The sequence below is a fragment of the Capra hircus genome, chromosome 9, assembly GCF_001704415.2.
Source record: "Capra hircus breed San Clemente chromosome 9, ASM170441v1, whole genome shotgun sequence".
Classification (NCBI taxonomy): Eukaryota; Metazoa; Chordata; class Mammalia; order Artiodactyla; family Bovidae; genus Capra; species Capra hircus.
Window position 1 is genome coordinate 81,732,571 of NC_030816.1, and position 20,226 is coordinate 81,752,796.

General features: G+C 43.1%; 1 protein-coding gene across 1 annotated transcript in view; it reads left to right on the forward strand.

Annotated features, from left to right (window-relative positions):
• SNX9 (sorting nexin 9) overlaps positions 499-20,226 on the forward strand; it is a 91,488-nt gene continuing 71,760 nt past the window's right edge. Inside the window, exon 1 of the mRNA XM_018053410.1 lies at positions 499-670. Within this exon, the coding sequence (XP_017908899.1) occupies positions 659-670 (12 nt within the window). The 5' untranslated portion in view covers positions 499-658. The remainder of the gene's footprint in view (positions 671-20,226) is intronic.

Here is a 20,226-nt window from a genome sequence, read left to right on the forward strand (position 1 = left end):
ACAGCCATGCCGACGCGGGACAAAGACCCCGTCCGCGACTCGAGCCCGTCGTGCTGGGGGGCCCCGTTGTATCTCCACAGCGAAACACTTCAGTCGCGGTGACCGGCTGAAGGGCCGCTCGGGACTCGGCTCCCCGGCAGGCGCTCCCTCATAAGCGTGTCCCTCACTCCTGTCCACCGTCCCCACGGCGGGCGGCCAGGCGGGACGCGGTCGGTGGGGAGACCATGATCCGGCCCGACCCCGGCCGCCGCTCGGGGGACGCGGCCCCGAGCCCTGCGACAAAGGGCGCCGGCGGCGCGGCCCGAGGCGGAGGCTCCGGGCGGGGGCGGAAAGTGGGAGAGGAGGCCGGGCCGGCCCAGGGCACCGGGCGCGCTTCCGCCGGCCGCGCCGCGCACGCCGCGGTAGATGGGAGGCTCGGCCGGCGGGGGCGGGGGCCGCGCAGCCGGGGAGTTTCAGGAACTGGAGGAGCGGGGCGGCGGCTGGAGTCGCCCAGAGCCGAGACTCGGGGCCGGGGCGGAGCCGCCGCCGCGCCGGGGCCCAGCTGTAGCTGCCGCCGCCGCCGCCCTCGCTTTCGTCTGGCCGCCTGGGGCCGATAGCCGCGGCGCGGGAGAGGAGCCGACCGTCCCGGGCCGAGGGCGAGGGGGGAGATCCGCCCGCCATGGCCACCAAGGTGAGGGGAGCGCGGCCCAGGCCCCGGGCCGGCCGCTCGGCCCTGCGGCGGCGCGGGGGAGGGTCGCGGCGGGGGGCGGGGGCGCGGGCGGCGGCGCCGCCGGGGAGGCCGAGGGGTCGCGCCGGGGCCCACCCAGCTCGGGCCGGGCTCGGGGCACGCAGGGCGGACGAGGGGCCGGGGCCGGAGCCGGGGCGCGCGGGGGCTCGGCTGGGGGGCGCGGGGCGGGACCCCGGCCGCTCGCGGCGCCGTCTGCAAAGTTTGCGCCTGAGCGTGTGGGCCGCGGCCGGGCGGGAGGGAGGGAAAGTTCCCGCAGCTGCCCGGCGCCCGCCCTGAGGAGCTGCCCGCCCGCCGGGAGCCCCCGACTCGGTCCCGAGTGGAGTCCACTCTCCGCCGCTCCGCGCGTCCGGCCGCCGCGGGAGCCGCGTTCTCTCCTCCCTCCGCAGAGGGTGGGACCCCCCGGCGCCGCGGGCCGCTTTCGGGAGTCCGACCCGCGCCCGGCCGGACTGGGAATTTAAAATACAGGCCAGAGAGTCAAGCCTCCTGAGGAGGGAAAAAAACCCCAGTGAAACGTCCCGCGCGCTTCCACTTCCCTCAATTTTCTTGTGTTGTGTTTTTTTTTTTTTTCTCTTTTGTTTTGCTACCTTTTCGATTTGAATGTTATTTCCAGCATGAATAAAATACCAAGAGGGAAATGACTCTGCTTTCAATTACGTTGTTTGCTTTAAAAAAAAAAAAAAAAAAAAAGGTCCAGGCCCAAATTACGTGGTGGAACTTTGAGTCGCGCTTAGTTAATTGGCCAGGAGCGGTGGTTTGCTTATTTTACAGTATTGTCGGCGAAATTAGCGTTCACCCTTCGCTATCCTCCCCCAGCTCCCTGGGGCTGGGGCGTTTAGTTCTCGACGGCCACTGACTAGGGAAAGCCACGCTCCCCTCCAGGAGCCAGGGGTGGGGTTTGAGTTGACTTTCTTTTTGATTTGGAAGTAGTTTTAGTAATGCCCCTTTTATTAACATCAGAACCCTCTACTGTGTTTATTTTTTAAACCTCACTTCTTGGGTTGGTGAAAGCCTTAGATTTGTTGCTGTTGGGTTTTTGGTTTTGGTAGAGAGAGAAAACTTAGAAAACTGATAAATTTAAAACCCCTTTCGAAGATCATATTGATATTTCAGCCTGTGAAATTTTGTGTTCTGTTTCTGTCTAGGTGCAGTGTGTTTTTTGCTTTTTTTTTCTTTTTGATGGAGAGTCTTATCCGGGGAACCTGTTGCCTGCTGTTATTGAAATAATTGTGAAGTGAAGTTGCTCAGTCGTGTCCGACTCTTTGCGACCCCATGGACTGCAGCCTACCAGGTTCTGTAGGCAGACACTTTACCGTCTGAGCCACCAGGGAAGTGGTACTGAAATAATTACTTTCTTGTTATTATTGGCTAAGCTCTATCTTCCCTGGTGGGCTCAGCTGGTAAAGAATCCGCCTGCAGTGCGGAAGAACTGGGTTCGATCCCTGGGTTGAGAAGATCCCTGGAGAAGGGAAAGGTTACCCACTCCAATATTCTGGCCTGGAAAATCCCATGGATGGTGGAACCTGGTAGGCTACAGTCCATGGAGTTGCAAAGAGCTGGACACTACTGAGAGACTTTAAATTCACTTGAGACTCTATCTTGGTTTTCTTAGATGTGATAGAACTTTGCTGCCTTTTTAACATGTATCATTTCATGTTGATCTTTTTAGAAACAAAACTTTAGATCAAATATTTCTAAGGAAATTTGATTTTGAGGTTTGTTGCCAAACGTTTAAATTACCAATTACACGTCGTATTTTGCACTCATCTTACAACCTTGAAGGCTGTTTATGGTAGATAGCTATTCCTTTGATGGTCAGCGTTTGATACTTTGCACCCTGATCTACTGGCCCATGTTAGACTGTCCATTCAGTGGGACTCAGCTTAGCAACTAGTGCTGGTATATATAACGAAAATTTTATCTGACACTTAAACCTGAACTTGTATGCTCAGTTGCGTCCTGCTCTTTGCAACCCCAGGACTATAGCCCATCAGACTCCTCTGACCATGGAATTTTCCAGGCAAGAATACTGGAGTGGGTGTTTTTCCATAAAATTAGAAAGAATAGTTTTTGTACTAAACTTGAATTGTGTTTATCCTCACTAAGCACAAGCCTTAAAGCATGGATAAACACTTCCTACTTTATTGTCTTCTCCGCAGAAGGCAGGTAACAGTCATTCTTTCACCTTTCTAATCATTATTCCACATGGTACTCCTTTCCATGTTTACATTGTGACAAGCCACTTCTGGTTTCAAAAACAAAGGAGAAGCACTTATATAGGAGTCTTCCTCAGTTTTCCCACTTCCTGGTGATTCTTACATCAAACCGAAGTTTCATTTTTTAAATTGTTCCCAGAGAGTAAATTTGTCCTTGTTTTGTTTCATACTCCCTTCCATCCATACCATTACCAGCATCTGAGTAGTTTGAGGGTTTTCCTTTCCTTTCTTTAATTTTAATTGGTTAGGTTAACTTTTTAGGAAGAGCGAATAAGAATATATTTTTTAGTAAGTAATACTGTCTGACTTTTAAAAAATTGGATCAAATGGCATTCAGGCTCCTGCCACAAGCATTAAGTGATGAGAAATAAACAGAATTTGTGGATATTTTAGTTAGTGTCAGAAAATGCCTTCAGTTGTCTTCAGATATAATTTTCTGATGTAATGCTCTTACATGTTTTCGTGAAGATAACAGTTATCTTTGAACTATCATGCTTTTTAGAAAACTACACTGGTATATTCACAATAAAAGAAATTATCTTTTAGGAGAAAAACTTGAATTGGCTAGTTCTTCGCTGCCAAAGAAAATTAATCAGTAACTGCACACTTGAAAGAAATGATCTGTTCTTGTTTCTAATCATTACTGAGAATGCTGAATTCACCTTGAGTCCCCGTCTTGTCGCATTTAATAAATACAACAAAAGGCTAATGTGAGTGTGTAGCCTGGATTTCTAGGAACTCCAGGTTATATTTTTACATAGTCATATGGTGGATTTAGGAGTAAATTATTTAAGGGAAAGAAATTCTTTTTCTCTCTTTTTCTTCTGCCAGGATATAGCAAAAGAGACCTGAAATAGTTAATGGAAGTTAGTCCATAGCTGTATAATTTAGCTGTAATTTCCATGTCACAATTAACCTTTGGAACTAATCTGAATCCTTTTGTGCTTATGTAGACACCTTTTATGTTGTTACATGTGTAGTTGCTAAGTTGTGTCCAACTCTTTGCGACCCTGTAGACTGTAGCCCCAGAGAAGGCAACGGCAACCCACTCCAGTACTCTTGCCTGGAAAATCCCATGGATGGAGGAGCCTGATAGGCTGCAGTCCATGGGGTCGCGAAGTCGGACACGACTGAGCGACTTCACTTTCACTTTTCTCTTTCATGCATTGGAGAAGGAAATGGCAACCCACTCCAGCGTTCTTACCTGGAGAATCCCAGGGAGGGGGGACCCTGGTGGGCTGCTGTCTGTGGGGTTGCACAGAGTCGGACACGACTGAAGCGAGTTAGCAGCAGCAGCAGACTGTAGCCCGCCAGACTCCTCTCTGTCCATGGGATTCTCCAGGCAAGAATACTGGAGTGAGTTGCCATTTCCTTCTCCAGGGGACCTTCCTGACCCAGGGATCAAACTTGCCTCTCCTGTACTGGCACGGGTTCTTTACTGCTGAGCTACACTTTTAGGAGTAATCATTAGAACCGAATTTTAAGAATCCCTGTTTTTGGTTTTGTTTTTTGAATTTTTCTTTCTGTCTCCAGTATCTGAAGTTGTATATTTGTTACAGTGCTTGTTTGGTTGAATGGAGTGAGGGTGTAATATTGAAAATACCAGTATTGCTCAAGACTGTTACATGATATATATTAGTGAGAGGAGTTTAGAAAGCATACTTCGTAGTCTTTCCTGAGCAAAAACCTGTTTACTGTAGAATTTTATTGAAGAAGAGAGTAGAAATAGCTTTCTAAAGGGTCTTAAAGATTTAGTTGTTTTTGATAGTTTCTCTTTTGAACAGTATGGAAAATGGTAACCGTTCAGTTTTGCATGATAGTACTATATGCTTCCCTGGTGGCTCAGATGGTGAAGCGTCTGCCTGCAGTGCAGGAGACCCGGGTTCAATCCCTGGGTTGGGAAGATCCCCTGGAGAAGGAAATGGCAACCCATTCCAGTATTCTTGCCTGGAAAATTCCATGGACTGAGGAGCCTGGTAGGCTACAGTCCATGGGGTCGCAAAGCTGTTGGACACGACTGAGCAGCTTCACTTTCACTGTATTTTGAAGTGTCTTCATAAATAGAATATCTAGACAGTATTTATATAGTCACAGAAAAATTCTATGACAGTAGGAATGTCAACCAGTTTCTTATTAAAGAAGAAACAGATGAGAAAGCATAAAAATTTTGCAGAATTTATGCTGTACCCGGCTTTTATATTGACCATCCATCTGAAATTTTAATTACAGTTTTAGTTTGATTGCCCACCGGAACATTGTACCTTTGCGCACACTGTTCCTCTTTTCTGGAATGCTATTCTCTGGCCTTTTCACTTATGTGCCTTCTTTTACACATTGTATCTCAGCTCGAGGCATTACTACAGAAAGCTTTCTGATCTCCCCAACCCATTACCAGGGTCACCTCCTTCGTCCAGACGGGCATCTTACGTGTGTTTCTCTGCCCACTGCTCCTTTAGGGTGCTGTCCGCCCCTGGAGGCTGAACTGTGTGTCCTCATCTGTGTATCTTCTATATCAGACACAGACCAGGCTCTTAGTAAACTGTTATTCCACAAATCAATGTTGAGTTTTCTTGTCTTCATTCCTCCCTCTCCAATTTGAAAGAGCAAAAAGATTTTCCAGTGAGATAAGTGGCTGTTAAAATGATTTATCTTCACCTGTAAGCTTTTATCCTTTTAATTGTGCATTTTAGTAAAAAAAAAATTTTAAGTATGCATGCACAATGGAGAATATTTACCTACAGCTTACGTATTGGCCATGTCTTTTAAATAAATCAGTTTTTACTAGTTATTACATGAGAAATTTATTCTTATATTTTAAGGTAATTGAAACTTCACAACTTTTGAGATTTTAAAAAGAGATATCTTTAACCTGTGAATTGTTAGAAATGTCTACTTTCCAAAAGTATAAGGTTTTTCTATTTATCATTGTGTTAATGATTTCAAACTTAATTTCATTATGATCAGGGAATCTGATTGATACTAATAATACACCTGAAAATTTGCTGATGCTAACTTTATACCTAGGGTATAGTCGGGTTTTGTAAATGTTATACCTGTTCGTAAAAAGTATACATTCCCTAATCAATGTATATACATGTATTTTCTATATATGTCCATAAAGACTTATTAACTATGTTGTTCCCATCTGTATCCTAATTCTACTTAATCTGTTGTATCTAGTGTCTTTTGTGTACTTGACAGAGATGTTAAAATGGTGGATTTAAAATCTTCTCTAAGGTTAGGATTAATATTATCTTCCAGGTGAATTGGACCTTTTATTATTATGAAGTGACCCTTTTTATAATGCATTTTTTCTTAAAGGTAATTTTGTCTGAAGTTAATGATTTCACTGGGTTTCTTTTGATAAGAATTTATCTTTCTTTTTTTGATAAGAAATTATCTTTTCTTTTGATAAATATTTTCCTGATATATAAAAGCTCACAGCTGAATCTTACCTTTTCATCTTGTTTGGCAATCTTTGTGGCTAGAGGGTTTTGTTTGCCTTATTTGTGTTTATTCTGTGTTTGGATTTCTGGATACCATATACAGATTGACCGAGGATTCCCCACAGCCCCTCAACTTTTTACAAGGTTTGTTCCTTACCTTCAGAAGGTTTGCTCCCATACCTTGGATATGTTGTGGGTTCAGTTCTGTCCAGCCCCTCAGTCTTTGTGACCCCGTGGACTGCAGAATGCCAGGCTTCCCTGTCCATCACCAACTCCCGGAGTTTTCTCAAACTCATGTCCATTGACTCAATGATGCCATCCAACCATCTCATCCTCTGTCATCCTCTTCTCCTGCTGCCTTCAATCTTTCCCAGCATCAGGGTCTTTTCCAATGAGTCAGTTCTTCCCATCAGGTGGCCAGAGTATTGGAGTTTCAGCTTCAGCATCAGTCCTTCCAAAGAATATTCAGGACTAATTTCCTTTAGGATTGACTGGTTGAATCTTCTTGCAGTCCAAGGGACTCTCAAGAGTCTTCTCCAACACCACAGTTCAAAAGCATCAATTCTTTGGTGCTCAGCTTTCTTTATAGTCCAACTCTCAACATCCATACATGACTACTGGAAAAACCATAGCCTTGACTAGTCGGACCTTTGTTGGCAAAGTAATATCTCTGCATTTTAATATGCTGTCTAGGTTGATCATAACTTTTCTTCCAAGGAGCAAGCGTCTTTTAATTTCAATACTGCAGTCAGCATCTGCAGTGACTTTGGAGCCCAAAAAAATAAAGTCTGAAACTGTTTCTGCTGTTTCTCCCATCTATTTGCCATGAAGTGATGGGACTGAATGCCATGATCTTTGTTTTCTGAATGTTGAGCTTTAAGCCAGCTTTTTCACTCTCTTCTTTGACTTTCATCAAGAGGCTCTTTAGTTCTTCTTCACTTTGTGCTATAAGGGTGGTGTCATCTGCATATCTGAGGTTATTGATATTTCTCCCGGCAATCTTGATTCCAGCTTGTGCTTACTCCAGCGTTTCTCATGATGTATTCTGCATATAAGTTAAATAAGCAGGGTGACAATATACAGCCTTGACGTACTCCTTTCCCGATTTGAAACCAGTCTGTTGTTCCATGTACAGTTCTAACTGCTGCTTCTTGACCTGCATACAGATTTCTCAAGAGGCAAGTCAGGTGGTCTGGTATTCCCATCTCTTGAAGAATTTGCCACAGTTTGTTGTGATCCACACAGTCAAAGGCTTTGGCGTAGTCAATAAAGCAGAAGTAGATGTCTTTCTGGAACTCTCTTACTTTTTCGATGATCCAGCGGACGTTGACAATTTGATCTCTGGCTCCTCTGCCTTTTCTAAATCCAGGTTGAACATCTAGAAGTTAATGGTTCATGTACTGTTGAAGCCTGGCTTGGAGAATTTTGAGCATTACTTTGCTAGCGTGTGAGATGAGTGCAATTGTGCGGTAGTTTGAACATTCTTTGGCATTGCCTTTCTTTGGGATTGGAATGAAAACTGACCTTTTCCTGTCCCTTGGCCACTGCTGAGTTTTCCCAATTTTCTGGCATATTGACTGCAGCACTTTCACAGCATCGTCTTTTAGGATTTGAAATAACTCACCTGGAATTCCATCACCTTCACTAGCTTTGTTCATAGTGATGCTTCCTAAGGCACACTTGAGGTCACATTCCAGGATGTCTGGCTCTAGGTTGGTGATCACACCATCGTGATTATCTGGGTCGTGAAGATCTTTTTTGTATAGTTCTTCTGTGTCTTCTTGCCACCTCTTCTTAATATCTTCTGCTTCTGTTAGGTCCATACCATTTCTGTCTTTTATTGTGCCCATCTTTGTATGAGAAGTTCCCTTGGTATGTCTAATTTTCTTAAAGAGATCTCTAGTCTTTCCCATTCTATTGTTTTCCTCTATTTCTTTGCACTGATCACTGAGGAAGGCTTTCTTATCTCTCCTTGCTATTCTTTGGAACTCTGCCTTCAAATGGGTATATCTTTTTCTCCTTTTCTTTTTGCTTCTCTTTTCACAGCTATGTATAAGGCCTCCTTAGACAGCCATTTTGCCTTTTTGCATTTCTTTTTCTTGGGGATGGTCGTGATCCCTGCCTCCTATACAATGTCACGAACCTCCGTCCATAGTTCTTTAGGCACTCTGTCTATCAAAACTAATCCCTTGAATCTGTTTCTCACTTCCACTGTATAATCATATGGGATTTGATTTAGGTCATACCCATTGTGGGTTGGTTCCAGACTAATGCCACAGACCTTCAATTGGTAAAAAACAAAATATCTGAAAAGTGCAATAATGCAAAACAAATAAAAGGAGGTATGCTTGTATGTCACTTTTTTTCATATGTGTATGTCATAAACATTTATGTTACTATTTCTGCCTTAAAGTAGTACTCAATTTCATGACCCTCCAGAATTACAGAGACCTGAAGCTGCCTGGCTGCAGTCATCTCTCCCAACACACCTGGTTGCTGCCTAGTGGTTTGGTTGTCTTATGTGCCACAAATTAGATGTTAGTGTTTTTTTTTTTTTAATACAGTTAATGCTTACTTAGATTTAATCAACTTTTACCATATCTTTGCTTACTATTCCTTTTTACATTTCAGTTGTTTCTGGGATATTTTTCTTTTTTCCTAAAGTGAATTCTTTGAAGTTTCCATTAGGGAGAGTTTGTTGTCGGTAAAACCTCTAATGTGTGAAAATGTGTTTTGCCTTGTTCTTGAAAAATAGTTTTCTAGGTACAGAGTTCTGTTATTTCCAGTTTCTTACTGGATTTCAAAGATACTGCTCAGAAGTCAGCATTTAATATTGTTCCTGAATAGATGGTCCGACTCTTCCCTCTGCCCATTTTTAAGACTTCTGTATCTTCAGTATTTTGTGGTACCACCTTAGCGGGTTCACGTGTGGATTTTATTTCTATAGCTTGGGATTTATTGGGTAGCTTGAATCTGAGGATGTGTGTTTCAGTAGTTCTGCAATGGTGCAGCTCTGTAGAACTTTCTGTGATGATGGAAATGTTCTACATTGGTGCAGTCCCATGTGGTAGCCTCCTGCCATGCAAAGCTAAGGAGAACTTTAAGTGTGGTTAGTGTGACCTAGGAACTGTATTTAAAATTTTCATTTAAATAGTCACATGTGGCTACTAGCTAGCACAGTGGGGAGTGCAGCTAGAAATGTACAGTGACTATATTTCAGGAATATTGCCTCTTCTGTTCTCTCTTTCTGGAACCCTAATTAGCATGAAAAGGTCCAACAGATGTCTAACTTACTAACTTTCAGCCTGTCGTGTTTTCTTAGCGCTCATCTAGATAATTTCTGTGACTCCCACCTTCAGTTTACTATTCTTTCTTTGTTGTTGTTCAGTGGCTAAGTCGTGTCCGACTCTCTGCGACTCCATGGATTGCAGCCCGCCAGGCTCCTCCGTCCATGGGACTCTGCAGGCAGAATCTTGGAGTGGGTTGCCATGCCCTCCTCCATAGGATCTTCCCGACCCAGGAATTGAACCCTTGTGTCTTGTGTTTCCTGCACTGGCAGACGGATTCTTCACCACTGGTGCAGACCCAAACTCTGGCTCCCCAGGGCTTGGAGGAGGCTTGGAGGAGCCTCCTGGGGCAGAACCCTGTCTCAACGTGTTTTCCTCCCAGAGTTTCTGCTCTCACTTCCTCTCACCTTTCTAGAGCCTTTCCTTTTGTGCTGACTCAACATTGTGTTTTAAATGGTATTTATTTGTGTGTGGGGGGGTGTGTCTTTTGCTATTAATATTTTATTCAGCACTTCAGAGCTTCACTCTGGTGGCAGTTCAGGGAATCAGCCTGCCCTGCATGCCCGAACAAAACCCAAGTCAGAACATCTTTATAACAGGCTGTAAAGTGAAGGGATGGAGTATCTGCACACAAAGTGTTAATCTGTTATTTGGAGGGAGAATGGTGGAAAAGCAGAGTTGTTAAGCATTTTACTTGAAACCAAACCTTAAACCATCAAAATAACAGACTGGGCATGTCACTTCTCAATTGGTATTTTCTTTTTTTTTTTTTTCTCCCCTTCTGATTATCAAAAACACATGATAGATTTAGCCCATCTTGTTCATTTTTAGGTGTCGTAAATACAGTGCTTGAGGATGTTCTTCAGTATGACTCAGTTTTTCCAAGCTATTTTTAGTATCTGAAAACTAAGTCATATAGTAAGTAGTGTTACCTGCAGAGGCAGGATTCAAAAGTCACCTGTTTGTGTCAGGTGGGACATTTAAATCAAGGGGACACAGAATTTTAGATATCAGTTAATGAAGCAAAAAATGCACTTAATCCTGGAAACGGTCGTCATTCACTGACTGCTTCCTCAGGGCGGAGAGTGAGCTCCATGCCGAGTCCTGTGCTCCACCTGGGGCCTCAGTCTAGAAGGCCTGGCCTCGCCTGGAAGCGATATTGTCTGCACATGGGGCTCCTGCTGCAGCCTCTCAAGCCAGCAAGGCTTCCTTCCCAGGTGGTGTTAATGGTGAAGAACCCACCTACCAATGCAGGAGACATAAGAGACATGAGTTCAGTCCTTGGGAGGATCCCCTGGAGTCGGAAGTGGCAACCAGCTCCAGTATTCTTGCCTGGAAAATTCCATGGACAGAGGAACCTGGCGGGCTGCAGTCCATGGGATTGCAAAGAGTCCACCACAACTGAGCACACATCCATGCAACTCTCCCTTAAGAACTTCTTTGTCATCTTGTTTGTATTCTCACAATTTTGAGTAATGAATATTTATCGTTTTTGAAATAAGGAAGAAAACAAGTTAATTTTTTTAAACTTAAGAACTTACTGTCATTAACCAGAACCTCTGAAGCTGACTTCCAAATTTATCCACCTTCTGTTAATTTGTTTTCAATTATGCTAAGATTAAAAAAAAAGTTTTTCAGTTAATGCTTATACGTAGTAAGGGGCACTTCAGTAGGAAAATGCTAATATATTCAGTATTACAAATAGAAACTTAAAATTTATTTTTCTTTTTTAAGCACCATATTTTCTTATTCCAAAGGAGAAAAAGTATGTTTCTTAAGCTTTTAAAAATGGCTAAAAACTTACTGACTAACCAGCATTGAACCTGAAGTTTTTGGAAAATTGCTCTTCTTGGTTTACCTGCCTCTCTGAACTCTTTCCCTCAGGAGCTCAAAGGACTCCTTTGTGAGTCAGCAGCAGTTTCTTCACTCCCCACCTTTGTAAGATTTGAGAGTGAAGAGTTGAATTTAAAACTTTAGTCTTTTTGTTGATATGTCAGGCATCCTTTGTCTCATGATTGCCATTTGTGTGCAACCACTCAGTCGTGTCTGATCTTTGTGACCCCATGGACTGTAGCCCACCAGGCTCCTCTCTGTCCATGGGATTTTCCAGGCAAGAATACTAGAGTGGGTTGCCATTTCCTCTTCCAACTATTAAGTAAAGTATATTCAGTTTCTTGAAACCAGAAAACCTAGGAAACCAATAGACTTTAGACTATGAAACCTGTAGTTACATAAGATTGATCCATTTTAATCATTTAAGCCATGATAGCAAAAAAATTATGGGGACTGTTTTTGAAAATTCTGATATTAAAGATGGTTCTAATCTTTACTATGGTATCTATAGTATTTAAAAACCCATTCCCCTTTTTGATAAGTAAAAACCCATTCCCCTATACTCTTCTTATAGTTTATATTACAAAAGTGATAGAAGATTGTTCTCTAAAATTTGAGTATTAATTATTTTCCCCAAAACTCCCTTCTCTGACTCGGTAGGAATCTCTCCTGCAAAGAAGATGATGGCAATGGTAATAAACTTCCATCTAAGAAAGAAATTGGACTCCCACTAAAGTGCATACATGTTTTATGAGTGGTGCTAATGTTTAGGCATTAATGGTAGAGCTGTGGTACCTGAACTGCATCGCAGCCCCCCACCTGTAATGTGAAAGTAAAAGTATTAGTCACTCAGTCCTGTCCGACTCTTCGTGACCCCGTGGACTGTAGCCCGCCAGGCTCCTCTGTCCGTGGGATTTCCCAGGCCAGAATACTGGAGTGGGTTGTCCTTTCCTTCTCCAGGGGATCTTCCCACCCCAGGGATCGAACCTGGGTCTCCTGCATCGCAGGTGGTTTCTTTACCATCTGAGCCACATGGTTCAACAAATGTCCCCCACCTGGAGAGCCCCTTAAATCGAAAATTGCTGTTTGATTTCTGAGTTTTCCTGATTCAGGAGGTGGGACCAGAACATGCATTTCCACCAGTTCCAAGGTGATGCTGCTGCTGCTGGTCTGGGGACCACACTTAGAGAAGCAATGTTGCCGAAGATGGAAAAAGCAAGTAAGAACCCGGGTTCTGTCCTGGGTTCATCTCTAGAACTGTGGACTGTAAAGTAGGTGGGCTCTAGTATACTGTGTGCAGTAAGTATTTGTTTCTTGTTTAAAGTATTCTAATCTGATGAGTTCAAGTGAGGCTGAAAATTTTTAAATTGGTATTCTCAAAAACTGTTCCGCTTCTTATCAATTTGTGGTTTTCAATAACTTTTCTCAGCGTTGTACTGATTGGTTATTTGTTTTATGTGCAAAATAGCTTCATCTGTTAGAGTCTCTGATTATTATGGCGGTGAAGTGACTGTGACTGGTTGTTACTTTTCTTGTTGCTTTTTAGTTAGCCAGAAAACATGCCATACAGTTTTGAATATCATTATAGTTCACAGAAATAAGTCCAGATTTATTTGCTTTGTATCATATGTTCCCGAAGTGGTTGTATAGTCATAGTGATTTTTAATTCACTAGGGAAGATTACTGTGTAAAAGGATCCTGTGTTTTAATTGTTTTGTAATCGAAATTATATTTGTGTAAATCCAGTTTTTTAAATCTTGTGTGCACCTATACTTAATTTTGATGAATTTAAATTTCACCACATTAAACTTTCCTGTTTGCCCACGTTGATGCCTCAAATAAGTAAAATGGCGGATGTTTTCAAAGTCAGAGAAAACAAAGAATATCGTCCCTAACTAGAAAAACCTACGTTTGATAATTAAGTTGGTCTAGGACTCATACGCATGAATGCAAGTTTGCTTCAGATCTTGCCTATGCACTATCAACAGGAATCCATGTATGTATATGAATGGTGCAGAAAAATGCTGTGAAATCCTTGTATTTCCAGATGATGTGAAATGGCATTTATACCATTCAGTCTTCTTGCTGGTCCATAAACAGCATACACTATTAGTTATGTTAGTTATGGAAGGAATACATTTTATTATCATGTTCTGTGGTTAACATTAGAATATTATTGTACATAAATATCAAGGAGTATCTCTGGGATATATTAAGTATGCTACCAGACATCAAAAGCATGTTATTCATTCAACAGTTTTTCTCCAGAACTTGTAAATTCTGTAAGTGAACAGTGCATCCATTTTTCTACTCAAAGAATTTATAATCTAGTGGGGAAAGCAGACGCGTGAATCTCTTGGATTCAGAGTTCTCGCTGTTGTGGTAGAAGCGCGTGCAGTGCCCAGTGATGGCATAAGAATCGGGTTGGAAGTGAGACCTTCCCTCTGTTTTGCTGCATTTACTGTCACTGGAAACGTAAAACTTAAGTTTATATCAGTAAAGAGGCTACAGTTTGAAAAAGTTTATGAGAAAATAAAAACTAGTGAATTACTCCAACATACGTCAGTGGTAATACAGATCATTTCTCTGCTTGAGATGAGGGCATAGTGTTAAATAAGTGAAAGTGAACTCCCTCAGTCGTGTCCGACTCTCTGTGAACCCATGGACTGTAGCCTACCAGGCTCCTCTGTCCATGGGATTTTCCAGGCAATAGTACTGGAGTGGATTGCCATTTCCTTCTCCAGGGGATCTTCCCGACCCAGGGATCGAACCCGGGTCTCCCACGTTGTAGACAGACGCTTTACCATCTGACCACCAGGGAAGCTTTAAATAAGTGAGGACACGTTTAGTTTGAGGTCCTTTAAACAGTTCCTTATTAGAGCGACTGCTTTTGCAGGACAGAGAATACTTGTCAAAGAAGGCCTGCATTTCCAACATGCCTAGTTGTGACCTCAGTTTTTATCTGGAACTAGACAATAAGCCACTTTTGTGGTCCAGTGAACAACATGTGTCCTGCGGATAATCTGTTTCTGTGACTCGGCCCATTCTAAATCCCTAATGGCCTTGGAAACACAGCATCTCCCAACGGTTGAAATGGATCTGCTCCCTTTGATTTCCACGCCAGCAGATCAGTTAAAATACTTGGAGTGTTCATGTGCCTGCTTTGCAGCACCTAGAGTTTATTCTAGATTAGAGATTCTCAGCTGGTGAGTTTTCAGGAAAGTGAAGGTGTTAGTCGCTCAGTCATGTCCAACTCTTTGTGACCCCATGAACTGTAGCCCTCCAGGCTCATCTGTCCATAGGATTCTTCAGGCAGGAATACTGGAGTGGGTTGCCATTCCCTTCTCCAGGGGATCTTCCCAGCCCAGGGGTTGAACCTAGATCTCCTGCATTGCAGGCGGATTCTTTACCATCTAAACCACCAGGGAAGCCCATATGTATGTATGTATTTATGTAATGAATTGATCTTGAGGTTGTTTGCATTTCTCTATGATTGAAGTTAGCTATTACATAAAAAGGGGATTGCTAAGAGCTTACTGCCATTTGAGTTCCCTTGAATCTTATCTTCAGAAGAGTCATTGTGTCATGTCTCCTATAGAGATGCAGTGAGTGAAAAATGAGTTCTGTGTGATCATGAAATTTATGTATTTCACTGTAGTATGGGTGGAACCCAGAGAGATTGGGAGGCTGGGTTCAAATCCCAGTCATATCCACCTGTATTACTTTGGAAAGTTCCTTAATGTTCCATTTTCCTCATCTGTAACATACAAGTAATAATAGGAACTCAGGTGTGCGTTCCATGCACAATCCAGGTAGGGGGGAAAAACAGAACTTAATTTTTCTGTAACCATTTACAGCCATTTCTGTCCTCATCCTCCCGGCAGATTCAGCTGTGTGATCTGTAGCTCAAATTCTTCTCCTCGTACCCAGGGTTGGGTGTAATTTGAAGGCAGGGATCTTCTGGTATTCTTGGGCTTCCCTGGGGGCTGAGTCAGTAGAGTCTGCCTGCAAGGCAGGAGACCTGTGTTCATTCCCTGGGTCGGGAAGATCTCCTGGAGAAGGGAAATGGCAACCCACTCCAGTATTCTTGCCTGGAGAATTCCATGGACAGAGGGGCTGGTGATCCTTTTTGCCATTGCCTTGGTGTGCCTTGTTATTTCTAGTCAGTTACCTTGCATACATGAAAATAAGATAAAAACAAGGCAGAATGTTAGAGGCTTAGAGAACAAGTGTGAATGAGATTGGCCTTGCTGGGAAGTCTGTTATAAAACCACTGCACGTGTTTAGCAGATCCGTTTACAAAGTTCACAGATAGTACATCTCATTGGATCCTCATGTGGTAGACCATTGGGTTATTTTATTACCTTCAGTAAATCGTTGAGCACCAGCCATGGGCCAGAAACGGTTGGAGCATTAGGAATACAACATTAGAGAGAATAATTTTAAGTCAATTTAAATTATCTGAGTGTCTGCACTCAGACAAAAAAAATCCCTGCTCTCCTGGGCCTTGCATGCTAATGGAGGAGATGGCAGTAAAAAAGAAATCAGAAAAATTCAACTGGGAGAAGAAAACTTGGTGAGGGGTGAGAACATGTGTGTGTTTATGCACATAGTGTGGGGTGGCGTGGCCAAGGAAGCCTCTGGGAATGTGACCCTCAAGTCCAGATCCCAGGGAAGGCTCGAAATTTCCATCTCTAAAGGAAAAGGCATTACCCTTGGGGAGAGTGTACCCAGAGGTCCAGGAGGTCACGTGGCCAGCTGGGCTGCGGACGTGGCCGGACCCACAGGTCCGCTGAGTGAGTGTGAGTGATGAGGAGGGCTTTGGCATTCATTCTTCGAGGTGAAACCACAGGAGGGCTTTTGGCACTCCAGGAACAGCTAGCTGACTTTTCTCTTTTCCTCTCTCTCCCTCCTTCCCTCTATTTCTCTCTTTTCTTTCCTTCTCTCTCTTTCAGTTGAGCTTGCCTTTATTAGGGTTTCTCATGCAGCTCAGGGGTAAAGAGTCTGCCTGCCAATGCAGGAGACGCAGGTTTGATCCCTGAGTTGGGAAGATCCCCTGGAGGAGGAAATGGCAACCCGCTCGAGTATTCTTGCCTGGGAAATCCCATGGACAGAGGAGGCTGGCGGGCTAAGTCCATGGGGTCACCAAGAGTCAGACGTGACTGAGCATGCATGCCGCATGCCGTTATTAAGCCCAAAGCATACTGCAGGGAGTTAATGCCTTGTTCACTTTTATATTGGACTTAGGTCTTACTTGATCCCCTCTGTAAACTGTATTGATTTTATCTAATTAAAGTCACACTAGGAAAATCCTGTGCTCCACTTAAGCCAATCAGTGCACAGGAGGATCCGTGGATTATCCTTTTATATATGTATGTGGACTATCCCAATCCAGTCGCTTGAAAATAATCTTCAAATAAAATTTAAAGCATCTCTAACATACTGAATTTTCCGTTCTGTCTTTTCTCCTGGATATGCTGAAAGTAAGTGCATCCCCTTCTCAGACCACTTCCCCCTTTGGGCTATAAAACAGTGGGTTTGGCTGTCACCCTCCTGTCGACTTGACCGATGTTCACCCAGAGAGTAAGTAAGATAGCTCCAGACTGGCAGATTACAAGCAGATGTAGAAATGTTTATAACCAATGACAGCCGACTTCATTCCTTTTCTAATTGGAATCACTGCTTGCTAAAGCAGTTTCTTATGTAAACTTCCCGAAGCCTCAGCAGTTTTGAGAACAGTAGTGTAAGAAAGCAACTGGTACAGTGAGAATTGGGTCAGAATGTTCTCACGGGCTTGGACGAAGCAGCATCAGCCTGGCGTAGGAGTTTGAGATTCAATAAATCTTAATTCTTTCTCTGGTCCCATTATGTGTTTTTGTTTTTTGTGATTTTTTTTCTTTCTGGTGTGCAATATATTAATGAAATTTCATATTATTTGGGCTTAAAAACTCCACATCTGGCTGAGTCATGTCAATGTATGACAATAAAATTTAAGTTAAAAAAAAGACTCCACATCTGAGAGTTTTTAAGATATTATCTAAATAGTTTGGTATAATTCTTTATTTTTAAATTTTTATTTATGAAAATTCCAAACATAGGCAAAAGAAGAAGAGTACAGTAAACCCCCTATGTGTGCATGGGCAGATGCAGCAACTCCCAGCTCCTGGCCAATTTTGTCTCCTTTAACCTTCCTCTCCCATTCTCCCTTTCCTTGATTATTTTTTAATTGGAGAATGATTGCGTCCCTGATTATTTTGAAGCAATTCCAGACATACTGTCTCATGATAAATATTTCAGTGTATACCTCCAAAATAAGATTTTAAAAACATATAACAATTCCTAGTATCCTATTTAAAAATTCATAATAAATTTTAACATCTTGAGATATCCAGTCTGATGGTGTGCAGTGTGAACACGTTCATGAATTGTCTGCTGGCTGGTAAGCATTAAGGTGAGGACAATGCCGTCTAGTTTAGCTAGACGCTTAGGTGATGATATTTAAAGCTATTACTGATTGGCATTTGTGTGAATCTGCCAGTGTTAATTTAAAATGGATTTTGCCGTAGGCAGTGTGACTACCCCTAATGCAAAGGTTTTAGGATAGGTATGTTGCTTTCCTCTTGTCAGCTCCACATGTCACAAAATCCTCAGCAGACAGGCCCTCCTACAGCCTGTGTGTCCAGTGGGTGGTGCAGGCCCCAGGAGGCTGCCCAGGACTAGAGCTGAGAACAGTGGGGTTATACATGCATTTTCAGGGGGGAGAAAAACAGGCCTGGCCTTCAGCCTCCGGATGGTACCTGTAGTTGATTGAAAAGTGGATGAAAATGAAGATTTAAAAGGAAATACTAACCATCTTATTGTAACAAAATATTTAAATATCCATTTATTTACCAGTCCTTTGATAGAAAGCCAGGGTCTTTTCTTGGGAGTATGTGCCTCTGATTATAGTTCCAAGTGATCCATCTTGAATAAGTGGTCCATCTTCTTTTAAAGAACTTAAAGAGTTCCAAAGCAATTTCATGTATTGTGAATTCAAAAATTTTAGATTTTTAAAAATTGTTACCTCCCATTTAACTGTTGTTTCTGATGTGCTTGGTTTGACAGAAAGCTTTCTAACAAGTTTTTTGTTTTTTTTTTAATCAAGGCTTCTCCTTCAACTTCGTTTTCTTAGAAACACTCTTTTTTTCTTGTTTCATTAGCTTATGTAATAATTCAATTGCTTATATACAAGAACAGCTTCAGCTGGTGGGGTCAGAACGGCCCCTGTATATTAGGAAGTAGCCTCTCAGGGCAGGAGTTCATTCAGCTTGCCCTGTATTTTGGGCTTCCCACGTGGTGCTAGTGGTAAAGAACCCACCTGTCAATACAGGGGACCTGAGAGACCGTTTGATCCCTGGGTCAGGAAGATCCCCTGGAGGAGGGCCTGGCAACCCACTCCAGTCTTTTTGCCTAGAGAATCCCATAGACACAGACAGCTGGTGGTGTCTCCATGGGAGTCACAGAGTCAGACACGACTGAAGGGACTTAGCATGCACACACATCCTGTGTTTTATACAGAACACAGAGCACCTCAGTAACCCTGACAGATCGGCCCCGTGGAACACAGGCTGCGTGGCACTCTTATTAATAAGCCAGTCGTGGTACTCTAATTAATAAGTCTTATTAATAAGTTAAGATTTGTGGCTGGTTACCTGGGATTGCTTAGGTTAGGCTGTGGATCTCATGGACCCATCAGACTTTGAGGAAGATTGATGGTAGTAGTAAGTTCAGTATTTTTTTGATACTGCTTTAACGTGATCAGCTGCCTTTAGTCAGTCAGTATCCTAGTGCCATATTAGGATTTAAGTGATTATCAGAAGTGCTTTTCAGTATCATTTGCAAAGAAAATGAATTTTAGACAATTATCTAATAAATAACAAAAGTGTAGTTTACTTGAGTAAATGTACCATTTTCTGTTTTACTAAGAAAATGGTATCGTAACTCTTTAAATTTAGAGGATCTTACAACTGTGGGGAACTCGGTAATTACAGTTTGTGTGTTAGTCTTTCCTTCTACTTGAAAAGTAGGGAAGACTTAATCCTTTGGAAAAAAATATTCTGTTGCTGCTGATGGGACAGGATCTTTCTTGGCACTTCAGTTTAGCCAGTGTTCAGTGCTTATAGTAATTTGCAACTGAGGTAGTTAGGTTTACCACAGAGCATATAAAATAAGTAAAGACATACAGCTTCTGTTCGTGAGGCCCTCGTGCCTTCATGGATCACAGCTTCGTCGAGGTGAAGGGGCTTGAGTAGCTCAGTGAAGCTGTGAGCCATGCCACTCAGGGCCACCCAACATCGACGGGTCATAGCGAAGAGTTCGGACAAAACATGGTCCATTGGAGGGGGAAATGGCAAACCACTCTAGTACTCTTGCCACGAGAACCTCACGAACAGGATACAAGACCATACTCAATGGAGAAATGAAAGATCCTGGCCAAATGACAAAGGCTCCACATCCTCTCTGATTCTGCTGTAATCTTTGGTCTTTCCCACTAGCCTCTGAGGGCGGCAGCTTGTTTTTATAGCCTCTCGGAATGATCTGTTGTGGATATTCAGTGGATGACTTCCTGAGTGAGAGCTGGGAGCCTGCTGGGTGTCCTGGAGAGGACAGTCCTGGGTTGCACTTCCAGCTTTGCTACTTTCTAGCTCACTAACCGTAAGCAAATTAGTCACTCTGGGCTG